The 18888-nt window shown below is 30.4% G+C and overlaps 1 protein-coding gene across 1 annotated transcript in view; it reads right to left on the bottom strand.

Moving 5' to 3' along the window:
* LOC142349787 (uncharacterized) overlaps positions 1–18028 on the bottom strand; it is a 62441-nt gene extending 44413 nt beyond the window's left edge. The window contains exon 1 of the mRNA XM_075401560.1: positions 16482–18028. Coding sequence (XP_075257675.1) covers positions 16482–17540 — 1059 coding nt within the window. The 5' untranslated portion in view covers positions 17541–18028. The remainder of the gene's footprint in view (positions 1–16481) is intronic.
* Between the last annotated feature and the right edge of the window lie 860 nt (positions 18029–18888).

The following is an 18888-nucleotide window of genomic DNA, read 5'->3' as shown; positions in this document are numbered from 1 at the left end:
GTTCTATCCCCACTGACTCCAGTGGACGCATCCCAGATACTAGTATAAAACTAGTGAGACCGTGTAACAAGCACGTAAAACCAACTTGTATAAATTGATGTAACCACTTCGTCGATAACCTGAATAAAAAAACCAGCTTAACTCTTTTATATTTTTTAAATTTTTCTATTATTTTGCGAATCACTCTTTAAGAGCGATTCACTCTTATTCGGGGTGATCCCCCAGTAGAAAGATCGCTATTTTTTGCTCTTAAAGAGTTATTCCCTCTTTTTTGATATTTTTAAATTTTTTTATACTTTTATTTCAAATTATCTATACTCTTTATTAAACTTATATTTTCTTTTTACTTTTTCTATATTTAACCCATTATTAAAAAGAAATGATACAAAATTATAATATTTACACGAACAACTTTCCTCAGTTTGGCTAATAACTAAAGGACTTACAGTCTTGCTTTGCCAACTAAGATTAATTTTTTTCTGGCTCAAATCAGTGTAAGGACCTTTGGCCTTGGTTCCCCAACTGCTTGGCTTGCCACGGACTTCGACAGTTCACAGATTTCTACTAAATCCTCTAGTTAATTCTACATCTGGATGTTGTTTCTTTACATGAGCCCGTATTCCGTCATATCTCACAACAGAAGTACAATATGGACAATTAACTTTAGCTGAAGTAAAACTTCTACATGTATACTTACTCTCATCAAAATCAGTTAGTGGTTTTACATAATTACATTTATTACAACTTCTAATTAAGCTTTCTGGGCTAGGGTTAAGGTTATGGTTAGGGATAGGGTTAGGGTTAGGGTTAGGGTTAGGTTCTGAGTTAGAGTTAGAGTCATAGATAGAACTAGAACCAGAACTAGAGCTAGAACTAGAACTAGTAAAACCACTAACTAGATTCATTTTTTAAAGAACAACCCATGGAGAAAAATTATTAGCACAAATACCACTTAGTATTATATTACAACACATACATTAATCAATTTTATCTATATGACATGATTCATAATGATATTTTAAAACAGCAATGTTTCCATATTTATAGTTACACTCTAAACATCTTAAAAGCATTTATTATAGGGTAAACTTTATTATTTACATAATAATTTCGCAGATAATATTTAGCCATGATTTCAACTAAATCTTTAGTATTATCTTTAGATGTGATACACTCTGCTAAATATTTATTTCCTAACGTATTGAATGTATTAATCTTACATCTCTTATCTAAAATCATTTCAAGGTCTAATTTTTTTTCTCTATAAAAAAATTTATAATCTCTTCTCTAAGTTCTTCATTACTTCTATATAGTTTGGTTAAAAACTTTTCTCCCTTTCTATTCAAAATTCCATTCTCTTCATTTATATATACTTCTTGTACTGTATTTCGCAGATCAGTGAACGAAATTTGTTCGTGGTTTACTAAACTGCTTCGCAGATCATTATCCAACTCTTCTCCATATCCAACGTTAACCAGTGTATTCCTACTCTTCTCCATATCCAACGTTAACCAGTGTATTTACTCTACTCAACATTGTGCTTGCTCCCATTGCTACACTCCCAGCATTTCTTGATATCATATCGGGATAAATACAACTAAATATAATTAAACCTGAGCTTATAATTCCACCAATAGTTGATAAACTTTTTATACCCTTTCCCATAATCATTTCTTCAGTTAGAACATCATTCTGAATTGTAGCATTATTTAAAATAAGAAGTTTATTAAAATAAAACTGATACTTATCATGATTAATGGTATTTCTATCTGTTGCATTTATCATGAGTGGTTTCATATATGCTATAAGTTTATTTATATCTTCTCTTTCTAATTCATCCTTTAAACTAAGAGATTTTAAATCAAGGAAACCAACTCTTGAATCATATATCATTGTTCTAATACTATGAATAATTGAAAAGTATTTTCCTTCTTATTATATTCAATTATACCATAACGAAATTCATCTGACATTCCATCTGTACGATTATAATGGTTACTATTTAACTAACTAATTATTTCACTAAAGTCATGTTCACATTTATCTAACTCATTAAAGTTTTTAAATAGATCAGGTCCATTATAAGTTGTTAAATAAATAGTATCACAACTCATTCTTGGCGTATTAATTTTTTGAGCTGATTTATGACACATTGCAATCATTTGAATATTATAATGTCTACCTTCAGTAAAATAATAAGCTATATCTTTATTTAACCTATCACCCATACCATCAAGTACTATTACACAATTTTCAAATTTATGCATACTTTTTTGTGATCATATTTATATCACATTTATTAAACCCAGTATAAAACTTATTAGACTCAGGATCTATCGAGTCTCTGTCGTTTTTACACACTATAACTATATTTTTAGCTTGGTCTTGGTTTTGGTTTTGGTTTTGGTTCTTTTTTTGTTTTCGGTCCCGGTTTTGGTTTTGGTCTTGGTTTTGGACTGAGTATGATTTTAAAAATTGTCTAATAAAACATGTTTTCCCTGTACCAGTTCCACCATAAACAATATTATGTAATGGTGACTTTTCGTATTCAAATCTAACTAGACTCCTATTCATAAATCCACCAAAGCTTTCTTCTATTTTTGTGTATTTACTCGGTATTGAATCATATATTATAAAACAAAATATAATTATTAAAAATAAAATCAAAACTACACTACCCGCCTCCATTTTTATGTATAAAATATAGACTTGATTTGGACTTAGACTTAGACCTATTAAATTTATTATATAAAAATGCTTATCCTAACTTTTGAGGAATTCAATGATAAATTTAATATTGATAATAGTGCTATGATCGATATAAGAATAAAAAATATAGGTAAAGATATAAGTCTAACACCAATTGAAATAGTAAGGAGAGATCAAACTCCAGATAACACAAATGAACCTAACTCCAACATTATTGTAAATTTACATCCAACTGAAGTTACACATTGGGTTTTAGTTATAAGAAGAGAAGGTGGTCCTGTGTATTACTTTGATAGTTTTGGTGTAGAAACCCCACCATTATTTTTAGAAGAATATTCTGATATAGGCTCTAATGAGAGAATACAAAAAAATGATGAATCTTATTGTGGGGCTTATTGTTTATATATGATCTATCTTATTGATAGAGGATTTAGAATTAATAGTGCTTTAAATATTCTAGTTAATCAAGTTAAATACCTGAAATATATAATGAGTGTTTTTGTTTAGGTTGTCATGTTAATGTTAATGATAATGATAATGATAATGATAATGATAATGATAATGATAATGATAATGATAATAATAATGTTAATGATAATGTTAATGATAATGATAACTTTAATGATAATTTTAATGATAATGATAATGATAATGATAATGATAATGATAATGATAATGTTAATGATAATGATAATGACAATGTTAATGTTAATGATAATGTTAATGATCTACGATGTAGCTTTCCTAATAATGATAATGATAATGTTAATCAGGGAACCTGCTTGGCTAGCCACGAGCAGAGCTCGTTCGCAGATGATAATGATAATGATAATGATAAAAATAATGATAAAGATAATGATAGTGATAATCAGGGAACCTGCTTCGCAGATCTGTTTGATGAGAAACATGGTGAAACATCGGTGGAACCGGTTCCCGGATGGGTGAAGCCCCATCAAAAAGGTAAACCTAACAATAAAACCCCTACTAATGATATCTCTATAAACATAAATGAAGATCTACAATCATGGCTAAATGATGATGATATAATTACTGAAGCTGAATTTCCAGATAACTTTAGATGTATAATATCTGGTCCTAGTGAATGTGGTATGACATTCTTATTAAAAAAACTAACTCTAGCTAGTATAAATTTTGATAAGCTATACATCATTGGTGACCAATACAATGGATTAGAAAGTTATAATCGACGAAGTCGCAACTCCGTTGACAATAAAGCAATTATAGAATTTATTAAAGATATAAAAGATTTACCTTCTCCTGATAAACTAACAAAAAACCTAAAGAAACTAATGATGTTCGATGATGATAGAGCCAAAGAACCAGTTATTAATGAATACTTTTGGTAGACATAATAATTGCAATATGATATATCTTAATCCAAAACCTGTTCTCTCTGGATAGACAGAGGGTTAGAGAAAACTGTAATCTATTTATTTTATTTGAACAGAGAGGTAAAGTCCTAGCATCCATGTATCAAGATTTCTTTAATAATGTTGAACTTAGTTATAACGATTTTGCTAATATATGTAATAAGGTATGGAAACAACCTTATAAATATATTGTCATTGATATAATTAAAAAAAGTATTAATGGTAAACTAAGAATTAATTGGGATCGGAGAGTTCTGTAAATTAATTATTATTATACAATTTGATGCCTCACTTGGTTTTCATGCTTCACTTGATTTCCATGCTTCACATGGCTTCCATGCTTCACTTGGTATCCATGTTTCACTTGGTTTCCATCTCCTAAATCTTTCTTAAGTACATAACCTACAATAGACTTGTTTAAATCTAAACTGAGAGATATGTTTATATAATTTACACTTTTTGCATGTTAGATATTGATCGGGATTATTAAAATGTTCTAGTAAATGATCATGTTTATCTCTATTTGTTATAATTCTATTACATACAAAACATTGATATGGTTTACCCTGACACCAATTACAAATCTGACCCCAGGACTTATTTTTACATTCATCACATTTAATACTAAACATTTTTTATTTTTTCATTTTAAGGGAAAAAATTATTTCAAAATGTGTTATGATTATTAGGGAAATAGGAACTGTTTAGTCTAAGTCTAGGTCTAAGTCTAGGTCTAAGTCTAGGTCTAAGTCTAAGTTTAGCCTTTAACTTAGATGCAAAGTAAAACTTAATACATCGCTATTAAAGTCTATAGGTCTTCCATACTCATCTTTGATATGAAACTCTATATATTCTATTCTACCTTTAGTTATATTTCAAAATAAAATATTAGTTGGTATAATATTTATTAGATAGCCTGGTGGTTCTGTTAGAGTAAAAGTATATAGTATGTCTGTTTTATTCCCATTATCTTTAACACCAGATATCACATTACAATGAATGTCAATAGTAGTATAGCCCATAATATCAACAGTTTTCTGAGATGTATATTTACCTTTTTTATAAACTATTTTTCTAAGTATTAGTAATGGGGCTATTGAATTTTCTATGTCAATGTTAATTGCACCTTGTTTTATTTCCATTAAACCTTTCATTGTATTCTTATCAGATCCTATTATAGCAATTACAATTAGTTTCTTCTTTTATTAATTCTGCTATTTCGATTAATTCATATGCCCCTGGTATAACAGCTAAAATACAGGTATCTGTCCATATTTCACATTGGTTATCATATAAGAATTGATTGTTCCTTCTATTCACATTAAACACCGAATTATAAACAGATAATCTAATTAAACATAATTTTGATGAGTTAAGTATAGATTCACTAAAGTTAAACTTTTCTGTTGGCTTTATCATTCTAATGTTAAGTGTATGCTCTTTTTAGTTAAAGGTTCATTTATATTTTGCAGTTCTCTTAAGTTTAAACTATCAGCCATTTTTTATCTTATGAAAATGGATTTTAATTTGGACACAACTTATGGTTATAATAATGATATACACAAAAGTAAGATTATAAAATATAAACCAAATAATCTGGCAAAAATGAAAACGGTTAACACCAATATTATTATCATTCTCAATAGAGAAGAGAATCACTTAAAATTGCGTGATTCATATCTAGAGATAAAGTTTGTTGTATCAGATGATGCTGGTGGTGTATTTGCTAATGATGCTAATATCAGATTAGTTAATTATGGTATGATGGCATTGTTTATTTCAATTAAGCTTGAAACTAGTGGTGGTAGGACTTTTGAATATATAGATCATTGTCATCCTAATCTATTGATGTATAAGTTATTAACTAGTATTGGTGACGAATATGAGAGTGGTTTTGTTAGAAATCAGTGCAATAGAGATAGTCAACTTAAAGGTGACCATATTGCTGCACAATGAGGTCATATGTATATGATGATTAAGATGAGTGATCTTTTTGGTTTTGTAAAGGATTTAGAAAAGATTATATATGGTTTAGGATTTAAACTAATATTAAAAAGAAATAATAATGATAGAGCTCTATTTAGAGTTAATAATAATCCTGGTGCAGTTGCTAATGATGGTAATATAGAAATTAGAGTTATATCATAGTGTGTGCCCAGTATTGATCCTAGTTAAGACAATAGAATTATTGTGCAAAAGGGTTTAAGTAAAAAGAATAATGTAGATTTTAGCTATTATGAAAGGAAAACATTTTATAAGAATGTACTCAATGCTACTAACTTCTTGTTTGATCTTGGTATGGAAAGTGGTATGGAAAGATCACCATAAATAAAAATTGGTTTTGAAAATAATAATGTTAATGAACAAATTCATGATGCAAGTACATTTCATATAATGAACGTTACTGAATGTTATTGTAAGCTTGGTAGTGAGTTTTAACCTGAGGATAGAAAGAATATAAATTATGGTACTAATAATTATAATGAGGCTTTTAAAGAGATTGTTAGCTTTAATAAAGATTCTAATGGATTACCACATAATATAAAACCATATATAAATCATAGAACATTCAAAATAATTATAGAATATATGTATTTGATACTAGATATCAATGTGATCATATAGGTCCACAACAAATACAACTTAATTTTAAATTTAGTGCTGCAGTTGGCGATGTTATATGTCATGCATTAGTATTAACTAGAAAGGTTTATAGTGCTAACAGTGATGGTAAAAATATGGTTGATATAATATCATAATTATAACTATAACTATAGCCCTAGTCATTATAATTATTTCTTACTTGTCTTAACAAAACCTCTAGCATAAATGATATCTAGTTCCTTTTATTCTCTAGAGATAAGCCTCCAGCTTCAAGCTTAATCTTAGCTTTGGGCCTAACCTTAGGCTTAGGCTTAGGCTTAATAACAACAAAGGGATTATACTTTTTAACTTCCATTATTTTTTATATATAGAAATGAGTCTTTTGAATAAGTTCAAAACTAATTCATGTTGTGTTGGTGGTAGACATTATAGTGGTACTAATAATATAAGTGGAGCTATTACTTCAAAAGGTACTAAAATGTTAAAGGGTAATTGTGTTAAATGTAGAAGGAATAAGTCAATGACAGTATCTGATGCAACAATAGAAGCTGAGGGATTGAAAGATTTCCTCAAAAGTGTTGGTAGAGCTACGGTTAACTTTGGAAGGAAAGTTGCTAATAATCCAGCAGAGCATTAGAAATAGCAAGTAAAATAGGAAGTGCAGCTGCAAGTAGAAACCCTAAAGCAGCTCTAGCGGCTACACCTGATTTAATTAAATTTGCAGCTACTGGTGAAGGTATAAAGGCAGTACAAAAAGGAAGAGGGTTATACTTAGGTACTAAGAAGAGATATTTATTTGATTATAGTCATGATTAAGTTTATGATTATGTTATATTTATGTTTATGATTATGATTATATTATAATTAAGATTATAAATATGATTATGATTAAGATTATATTTATATTATGTTTATGATTATCGATGAATATTAGTACTAATATTATCATTACTAAACATACTATTATTAATAAACACTATTAACTTTAGTTAAAAAAATACTCAGCTTGTTTTTCTTGTTCTTCTTATAATCCTCATATACCTTAACTAATTCATTATACTCGTCATTATCTATTTTATTATCATTCATTGATTTAGTATATAGTTTATTAAACTTGTCGCTAAACTGTTTACATAAAATATACATTTGTGAATACTTTATAATTTTATTCCTTATTTTAGTATTAATTGTTTTTGATAATGAACCACAAACAATTGCTGTAGTAAAATCTGTTGGTATAGAATAAGGTTGATCCTGTACCTGCTAATGCAACTGATGTTGTTGTTGCCGTTGTTGCTATTGATGATAATACTATTTCTGTTATCTCAGCTATGTTAATATAATTTTGATATCTACTTAACTTCTTATTATAGTTATTAGTTTCAGTTTCATAATAATTTCTAATATCTTTTATAATGTTAACATTGTTGTTAAATTTATTATTAGCTTGAATCTTTTCATTTATGTATTGTTCATTAACGGTTGACAAGTTGGGATATAGTAATCTCTCACTCGGTGGTGTTGGATTGGTCATGGACTCCGTAATTAATTTCTTGAAATTCTTTCAGACCCGTAGTAAACATATCATCTAGTTGTATTATAGTGATATTCTGATTAAACTTATTATTATCAAATTCTTGTTTTAATTAATTATATTTAGAGATAGTATCAGCAGCAACTTTATTACAAAACTTAACAGTTTTTGTGACTTCATTTGCTGATTTAATAAATTCTTTAATTAGTTCTTCATTAACTTGTGTTTCATTTAGTTGTAATGATTTAGTTGTTGCTTTAGTTCTTTAGTTCAGTTACGTTTCTACTGAAAATGTCTATTTTATTAGAAGAGGATAATGAGTTATTGTCACAATACTCTTTATTAACAACATTTTTTTCATCTGTAGGAGGATGTACACTCGCATTTTTATAGGTACCTTCATATCAATATTATTAATATCTTCTAGGAATAACCTACGAGCCTTGTTAAGTTGTTTGTTGATGTTGATGTTGATGTTGATTGACGTTTAGATTGAGTTTGATTATGATTAAATCTATTTCTTGTCATCTTTGTATTTATTTACAGTAGGAATTATGTCTAATGATTCTAAAACTTTACTATTAGATTCAAAGTCAAACTCGGATTTTAATAATTCCTGTTCATAATACTTACCTTCTATTATCTCACCATTCATGTCTTTAGTTTATATGTTGTTGGTTGTGTTTTTAGAACTTCATTAATTTTAAACAACTCTCTATTCCAATTCGAAGTGTAACCTTTAGAGAAGATATTGCGTTTATATTCATTTCTAACATAATCACCATCATTAAGTTTAGGTTTAATATTCTTAAAACTAAAAGTGTATTTAACTTTATCGGGATTATTGGAAGCATCAACTGGTGTCATATTAATTGTTGAATGAGTGTTTTTGTTATATGTTATGACTGCATCATTTAGTATATTTACCCAATTACCATCAACATTGATGAACATTGGTTTATTAATTATATGTAATAACGTTCTATTGAATCTCTCTATAAACACAACCTTTAAATCACTGTATGTAGAATATAGTTTTGTTTCATATTCTTTAAGTAAAGATTTAAATGTTTTATTGTAAAACTCACTACCTCTATCCACCCATAACTTTTCTGGTTTTCGACTTTCAGAGCCCACTCTCTTTGTGGGTGTTCACTTAATACTATTTTAAAACCATTAGTAATAGATAAACCAGATTTATTCTTTAATGGAATAGCCCATTCATATTTTGTTAATATATCTCTAACAGTTAATATAAACTTATAATTATAATTGTATTTACTTAGAGATGACTTATCAATTAAATCAGCTGACCATGTTTCACATTTACATAATGGTATTATTCTTTCTCTTCTAAACTTTGTTATTTGAGGACTGAATACTTCTTTAGCTAGTAATTGTTGTTGTTTTTCTATCATTATTTATTTACCATTTTTAAAAACAGAATTATCTAGTTGCTCTTGATTAAACATATTCATAGATAATAGTTGCTTAGATATATCTAGCATTTCATCATATAATCCACCATGACCAGCTTTTGTTTCTAGTTTTAATAATTCTAGTCTTTCTACCAAACCATTTAAATGGCAACTGCGTTGATTATTTGGGTTGGGGTTGCTATTTAAACCCCTGCCCAATACATTATCTTTTACCCCCATTATACGTTTTATTGTTCTATATCTAGCGCGTTTCTTATCCCCTTTCGCTAAATCATATCTAATATCCTTTAAAAACCTTTTAATTTTGTTTTCATCTTCCTCGATTTCACCATGTTTTATATTAGGGTTAGTAAGAAAGTTTATAAGCTCATCTGACAATTCATATATATTATCCTAATCTATAAATGAATTTTCTTGGTAAATTAGTTTAACACCGTTCATTTCAAATTCACCAAAATCTAAATTTCCGAACTTTAACTTTATTGAGGGTTAGATTGAACTGACATTAAATTAATAATTTGAGCTGTGTCTTTATCTACTATAAGTCCTGGTTTATCTCGAGCTTTCTCTACAGCTTTGTCGTTGGACTTCACCAATGCTTCACCATTGGATTTCATTAATGCTTCATTAAACTGGGAGCCAGATTGCTGGGTCATCTTAGTTTGTTTATCTAACTATTGATTTTGTCAATCTATTGCTCTTAATGTTTGTTCACTTAATGCTAGATTGTGTTCACTGTTCGCATTTAAAGTTTTAGTTAAAGTATCAAATAACGCTTCTATTTCACCACAATATTCTTGTTGATTTAATTTATCTTCTAATCTATTCTTTCTGTTTTGCTGTTCTAGATTGTTTGATTCTATGAGTGTTTCTAGTTGAGTCATTTTATATAAATAATTATCACAATTCACTATATAATCTAATAGCGGCTTCAATAAACTTTCTATCATCATTAATTGTTAATTCTTTAATATTCTTTATCAGTGCTGGGTTTGCCATGTGCGAAGTCTGTTGGTTGATTTCATTTACTAGATCTCATTTGAATATATACAGGTTCTCATCTAGGGGATAACATTTTAGATTATTTACATAAAATCTTTTATCATCAAAATTATTTAAACTTCTTTTGTTTATCTTAATTGTGCCCATACAATTTCCTACTTTTTGAATCCTGCTTTCCTCTACTATCCTTTCCTTATTATCTATTAGAGCACTATAATATTCTTCGTGCTTTCCATTACTTTCTTTCTTTATTCCTTTCTCTTTTGCCCCATAGTTCTTTATACTATATGTTTTGGGTTTTAATACCACGAATTCTTCTATAACCTTACTACCTAATTCGTGTTTAAATTTGCCCGGTATCTTATTATTAGTTTTTATTGGTTTATCTAGATTACTCAGATCCATGTGCTCATTGTCGACATTGCCCTCGCTAAAGCTTAACAAGAAGCTATCTGTGTCCATGTAGTGTAACATTAGATCTTTAAGCGAGGGATTTAATACATTAAAGAAGAATTTATACATATGAAGCTTACTGAGTTCTAGTACTGTGGATCCTAAATAAATCGGCTCATCATATTGTATTTCCTTTTTATAGAATTCTATTAGAGTATAGTTTTCATATTTAATTACATCTTTACATGTTGGTTTACTAACAGCATTAAGTATTTCATAATCATCGGTTAGAGTCTTAGCTTCTAGATACTTTAATGGATTCTCACAACTTTTACCAAACAAGGAATTATTCATTAACTTAAATATATCTTTCTCAGGTTCAGTTTTAGCTTCAGATCTCATTTTAGTATTAAGTTTAATGTAGTCTTTGATTATGTGATCTTGTTTAAATTTAATTATTCTATGGACTTTAGTAACTTTTATACCCATCGTAACAACAAACTTTAACATCCGATAGTGTATTGGGTATTCATAATTATTATTCTGATCTAATAATAGTTTCTTGCTTTTTGATGAAGTTGGGGGTCTTTCTTTGTATCCCAGTTCATTGTTCTCTACTTCTCTTCCATGGGGTAGTAGCTGGAAGTTGCTAGTTGTCTCTTTACATTCATTAGTATATTCTAAATCACAGATAAGCCAATAGCCATAATCACTATCATCTGAAGTATTTAATACTTCATCTAGAGTTGTATTGGAGTACTTAAAATCTTTATATGGTAGCTTTTGAATTAGTGCATAACCGTATAAGTTATTGGCATCGATGTACCATATGGACCTCCGGTCATGGGACTCCGTCCATGCTTCGCCAGGCTCAGCCATCTTCGAAGCAGGTTCCCTTATAGACCTTTGACTCTGACTTTGACTTCTAATATACCTATCACCCATAACACCACATATGCCACCTCTCATTGCACTAATGAAGTCTTTTAGTATTTGCTCATCTTGTATTGTGTCTAATTCAACTTTGCTTAGTTTTAGGAAACAATCGAAGCTGTAGCTTGGAAGACTAATAGAATGTAGAGGATTGAGTTTATATGTATTCATGTTTAACTTATCAAATAGATTGAAGCAATGTCCTAATATGATAATATCATTTTCCATATATTCTAATGCTAATTTTTTACCTGTTTTATTACTATTAGAATTATTAAAATCATCTACTTCATCTTGAGTTGGTAACTTAGTTGTTAGTGATGATCTAAATTCTTGAATTGATAGATTGCCCAGTTTATTATTATAGCTATTCTCATCTTTAAAGTATTCATAAGGATATAATGTTCTATTTTTTATGTTGTAAACCTTTGCTATTTTATCAAGAGAGATTGTCAAGTAACTGTAACTATCTATAAACTTAAATATACCCACTCTAAACATTCTAGCTTTACCATTAGTACTAGGTAAGATATCAATTCTTCTCTTGCTATTTTTCTGTTTAAATATCTCATTAAATAATAGAATGAAGTCATAGCCTTTACCATTATGGAGTATTACAGGAATGAAATTTTGATGTTTATAGTTTAAGTTACAAATTCTACATGCTGGACCTCTATATCTACCTGTTTGGTGACAGTGATCTCTAACTTTATTAATACAGTTTTTATTACAAATGTGACATTTATCTTTAGAATCATGATGCAATTTATCTTCTTCTGTAAATATCATTGCTTTGTTTATCTTAATACTATGTTTTGTTTCTATTTCTAAAAAATCTCTAACATAATCTTTGATGCAGTCTGGACCAAAGTATGATTGGTAAAGCCACTTCGTGGATCTGCGAAGCGGGTTCCCTGATCTGTTATATACTTCACCTTTGCTAAGCACTTCATCTTTGCTATGCCAACTATAGCCAATAGAAATAGGTACATGTTCAGATATCCTATATGTATTGCTACCAATCTTTTCATCTGTTCCTTTCATATAACATTCAATATCACTAAATATAACATTGTTCACTTCTTGTTTTCTATGTTGATTCTTGAATTTAATTTGTTTTAACTTAGGGCAAACAATCTTTGGTTTGATTTGGACACAACATTCATGAGTTTCAAATCTATATTGAGACCTAAACCAATAGGTAAAATTGTCTTAAAACCAGAACTTGGCATGTTTGGTGTTAGGTCTTTCTAGTAATACTTCTCCATTTTTAATTAGGGCACAGTGTTCTTCCGAGACTAGGATCCTAACATTTTGTCTATCTTTTACAAAGTTAGAACATTTCTCTAAGCGTTCTACTTTGGCTAAGTTACTATCTTGAGCAGGCCTGTGGTGAAGCACGACCGTAGGTCTGTAAAGCCAAATATTGATATTATACTTATTTTGGATTTTTTAAATATAATCATATGCAGTTTCATTATATTCCCAGTCATCGACTAGATTATTAATATACTTATTTTCTCTAGTTGCATGTTCAGTTACAGGATGCAATGCAGCTGTAATACATAATCGTAGACAGTTAAATTTATTACTTCTAATATTTAAAATCGCTTTTGTTTTATCTCTTAGATCTGATGGCAGTTCAGTATAAGATTCTAATGATGGTTTAGTCCTTTCTATATTTATTTGCATGTCTGTTATTCCAATAAACTCAAAATCGTAGCCGTAACCCTGATACGTTTCTCTAACATGATCAAGCCGTTGGTTTAGATTCAGTCGATGATCTTTATCCATATATTCATCGGTTCTAAAGTTTATATTAGTAGTTTTTTCTTCTTCTGAGTTTCTCTTCTTGTATAAGCTGTTGGCAGTAACTTTATATTTATATGATTTAAATGGTTTAAACTCATCTAATATGTAATCTACTGGTTCATTAATATCCTTGATAAAACTACCATTAGATTTAGTAATATATAACTGCCTTTGATTAAAGCTTGGTTTAATATTATAATTATATGCGAAGCAGGTTCCCTGATTAGCAAAGCTACTTCGTAGATCGTTTAAGACAACGTTTTCTCTCCAGTGTTTATTCATGTGAGTTTGCAGACCTATCTGACTTTCAAACTTATCGCCACAAACCCAGCATGGTTCAGTTTTAGTTTCAGTTTCAGTTTTAATAATATCCTTAGTTTTAATAATATCCTTAGTTTTGGTCTTAGTTTTAATAATATAATCATCTTCATCTGAATTATACACCTTCTCCAAGATTTTTTTTCTTCAGACTCAAACATTTTCTCCAATAGTTCCCTATGTTTGAGATCGTATGATTGAGGCCTGTATAAACCCTTCTTTGATTCAATGGATAGATTACAGACATCGCAGAAGTTTATGACACTAGTATTAGTTGATTGAGACATGATGTATTTATTTTGGGAAATAATCAAAAAAAAAATTTTTCGAAAAATGAAAATGAAGTGTGATAAGTGTAAAAATAAGTCTTGGAAAGAATTTTGTAATAATTGTAAGGAATTAGAATATTCTTGTTATGTATGTAAAAATATGGTTAAAGTGAAAGATTATATAGAACATTTGGGATATCTTTATTCTGATCCTGATCAATATCTAGTATGTAGTATGTGTAATGTTTATAAACATATATCACTATATAGATTAGAAATAGGAAATATAGACTATATGTTTATCTTCATAGATATAGATATGGTCAAACTAGAAATCAATTCAGAGAGCATGTTTATAAGTATAATATTCAAGAAGCTAATTCTTCTTCTTTTAATTTATCTGTCATGTAGTTTTGGTTTTTATTGATATTAATTTTAGATTTAGACCTTTTTTCTTAATTAATACCAGATTTTAGAATAAATAAACAGTGAAAATCACTCTTAGAGTAATTCATAAAATAATGATTAATTTTGACTGATTTTTTTTATTTTGATTGATTGATTTTTGATTGTTTGATTGAATATAGAGCTAATATATAGTAGTGAATAAACTGGGGGGTATAAGCAAGTAGTAGATATATAGAGTAGTGTGAAAAAGGTGGTATTTAGTCATCTTCCGATTAGGAAGTGGCGGAATAGCACCTTTTTCCCACTACTTAAAATATAAAAGAAGTGAACATAGATAGAATGTATAGTAGTGGATAAAACAAGGAAATCAACAAGTAGTAAATTTTGGCCCTATTCGACATGCGCGATTAGCGTTTGGAGAACAGGCCAAATTTTGCTGGTGGTTGATTTCCTTGTTTTATCCAGTACTCGTGTAGAAATGACCCGCTATTCATTATTGCCAACCAGAAAAACAGCAAGTTCAAATACACTAGGTAAACAAAAAACCCAGTTATCAATTTTCCACTTTGTCTTATAACTATTTTCCTAATACCTGACTCGACTATTGATACACAAATTATAATCACGAGTTTTCCTCCAACGGATTAGCAGTTCCTTTCACCAAAAACTGCAGTAGAATTTGTCAGTTGATCTTTACTTTTGGCAGTGAAAACACTTTCCTTCAATAAAACAGAAAAAATTTTACTACATTTTTGTTAACATGTAGTACAAAAACACAATCAACCTGAAAGCAAGTATTTCAATTAGTTATTTAAATAGATAACCGAGCGGACTAAGTTTGGATCTTTCTTTCAAGAGGTTCGTTTCTTTTTTTCGGCATTAATTTTCTGTAGAAAAGGATTTCTTTATGCGAACTAGAAGACTATGCATATGGTTTTACATTTGGTAAGAAAAATCAAATTGACTCAGTTGAGTCTACTACATTGAAGACAACTGTACTCAAAAAAATTTCCCAAAAATGCTTTAAGTTTCTTTTAGTGATATTGAAAAGGTTTCTTTCTTCTCAAATCAAGCAGGTTTTTTGATAAACTTGAGACGTATGTTAAAAGTTTCTCTGATGTGCATAGACTCGCTCTTGTTTATATATATATATATATATATATATATATATATATATATATATATATATAAAACACTCACGCGCACATTTTAAAAAGCTAAAAGTCTGCAGTGCCAGAAGTTGCTACTTAGTGCAAAAAGTTGACTTCCGTTGACTTTCGTCTTTTTAAAACGTGCGCTTTTCGTGTTTTAAGCATGGTTAAGTGACTTCAAAAATCTGACGTAATATCTCGAACCCCTCCGCCATTTTTGATAAACGCCAAAAGTTCTCAAAAAAACTCACGTGCACATTTTAAAATGCCGAAAATCTCCAGTGTCAGAAGCTATAATGTCAGACGCTCATCTATAATTAGCCAGAACTTTGACTTCCATAAACTTCCGTCATTTCAAAACGCGCACGTATCGTGTTTTAAGGAAAGTTACGTGACTCTGCAAAAGTCGCTTCGAAATTTTGGCTGAATACCTCGAACAGCCTAGCTGTTCTCGACAAAGACCAGAAGTTCTCAGTGACTTCAAACACAGTCACGTAACCTATACTTTACAAGTTTACTTGTTTATCGTCGCAAGCAAGTGCCAGATGCTGATTTCTTTTGAGTGCACAGTTCACTTCGTTGATTTTGCCATCTTTCACTAGTTTAAAGAACCCAGCCAACAGCTCTCGCGTATTCGAGCACGAGGTAGAGGCAGAGGATGAGGTGGAGGGCGCGGAAGTGACTCCTCCTCCTCCGCTCACAGGGTCTGCTCCTGTTCTTCCTTGGTTGCGCGTCAGAGAAGAGTATTGCTGTTGTTGTTGTTTTTGTTGTTGCTGTTGCTGTTGTTGATGCTGCTGCTGTTGTTGTTGCTGCCGCTGTTGTTGTTGTTGTTGTTGTTGTTGTTGTTGTTGTTGTTGTTGTTGTTGTTGTTGTTGTTGCTGTTGTTGTTGTTGTTGTTGTTGTTGTTGTTGTTGTTGTTGTTGTTGTTTCTGTTGGTGTTGTTGTTGTTGTTGTTGTTGTTGTTGTTGTTGTTGTTGTTGTTGTTGTTGTTGTTGTTGATGATGGTGGTGATGCTGGAGATATAAAGCTTGGAGGGAACTGTCAGCATTTGCAATTGCCTGCCCAATTGGCGATATTTGGGACTTGTTTGGACTAGTGCTGGAGATTGCTGAGAGGGACGTGTTTGAGAGTGATAGGAATGCGGGAGACTGGGATACTGGGTTGCAAAGCACAGTTGGGGGGCTATGTAGTGTTGATAAGGGGGTTGCCCCGGCTCTAACACTGGCCTCCGCCTTAGTGTTGTGCTGCTTATCATTGCTACTACTGTTTCTAATATTACTAGCACTACTACTATTACTACTATGACTACTAATGGCGGCAGCAGTGTCTTTGTTATTTTTTGATTGGAGGTGTGTCGGGGTTGAGTTGTTTATGAAGAGAGTGGCTATATTGTGATGGGAGGATTGGTTAGGAGTCTGCAAGTGGGTGTGGAGTGGGTTGAAAAGAGCAGCAGGGTTTGATGGCCCTGGTGGCGATTTGAGGAAATTTTCACTATCCTCTTTCGAATGTTGATCGTCATGAGTGTTGCCTTCTCCTCCTCCCCCTCCTGTTTCACTCCTCAAGTTCACAGCATTCATCCTTACAGTACAGGTTAGGAGTGTGAGAGAGAGATTGGGTGTTAGTATTAAAGCAGTAATTTACTATAATCAAATGAGTACTAAAGAGCGTACACAAAAATAGAAGAGATCAACAAAATTAAAGATACCAAAGAAATGTTAGAAACCAAAGTAATTTAACAAAAGATTGCAATAACGAATTGAGATGATGATAGGATAAAACTGCATATCAGCAGAAAAAATCATTTAGGTTAAAATTGGAGGTGGTCTGATGAAAATAAAATAAAAGTTTTCTCATTTACAAGATACATAATGATAGATGATAGAATAATTTAGAAATTGAAGCGACCAAATATGAAGAAATAGTCTGCATCTGTTTGGGCGGATGTTGTAAAGGCAATGCGAATATTAGATGAGTTATTGAGTAAATGTGAGTGAACAAACAATCTGAGCCAAGATGCATCAAATAATCAAAACATTTAGCAACAAAACAGATCCTTAGTTCTGATGGTCAACAACAACAACAACAACAACAAAAGTGGATCGTTTCACAGTAAGCAAATATCAACAACATCGCCACCCTTTGGGGGTGAGCGAAAAATAATAAACAAAGGGACCGGATGTGTACCACGACAAAATACCATGACAAATAAGCACACACTGACGAGAGAGATTGTTTGATCGCTCAAATTTGTTCACTACTCAAGGCTGTTCACCACAGTAACATTTAACATTCGGCTCCTCCAAATAATAGCCCATGCAAACTTCACCTGGTATCATCAAATTTTATTAACAATGTGGGTTTCAATATAGTTTTGTTTATACTTAACAGTATTCTCCAATGCAACATTTGAAAAATTTTTCCAAAAGAGGGAACACATATTTTTCCAAAAGAGGGAACACAGTTTCAACATTTTTCCAAAAGAGGGAATACATATGCGAGGCTGGCGTTTTTCTAGATTAAAAATTTTTCTTTTGGTTTACGCATTCTAGAGAGAAAGAGAAACAGTATTTTTGTATCATTTGAGCTGCTTTTGAATTTAAAGATTTTATTACAGGGTTAGAAAGGAAAGCATTTAAAAATAGCAAAATCAGGAAGAAAACTGGATAATAAAAACATAACAGTACAAGTCCTGAAATACAATTCCAAGAATTAAATGAAAAATTAAAAACTGATGCACCTTACCCGAAGATCAATTGAACAATCCCAGCTAAAAAGACAAAATCTCAAAAGTTGAGAAACTAAAATAATCAAACAAACTAAATAATAAGTAATCATGAGCTGAGACTCTTGAAGTTTTTAATCTGAAGGCCAAATATGATACAATTTAATACACTCATCGAATCACGCACTAGCCTTGAAAAAGAA

This window comes from Convolutriloba macropyga, chromosome 11 (genome assembly GCF_964194025.1).
Source record: "Convolutriloba macropyga chromosome 11, txConMacr16.3, whole genome shotgun sequence".
Taxonomy (NCBI): Eukaryota; Metazoa; Xenacoelomorpha; order Acoela; family Convolutidae; genus Convolutriloba; species Convolutriloba macropyga.
The sequence above is the reverse complement of the archived record's forward strand: the minus strand, read 5'-3'. Positions and strand labels throughout refer to the sequence as shown.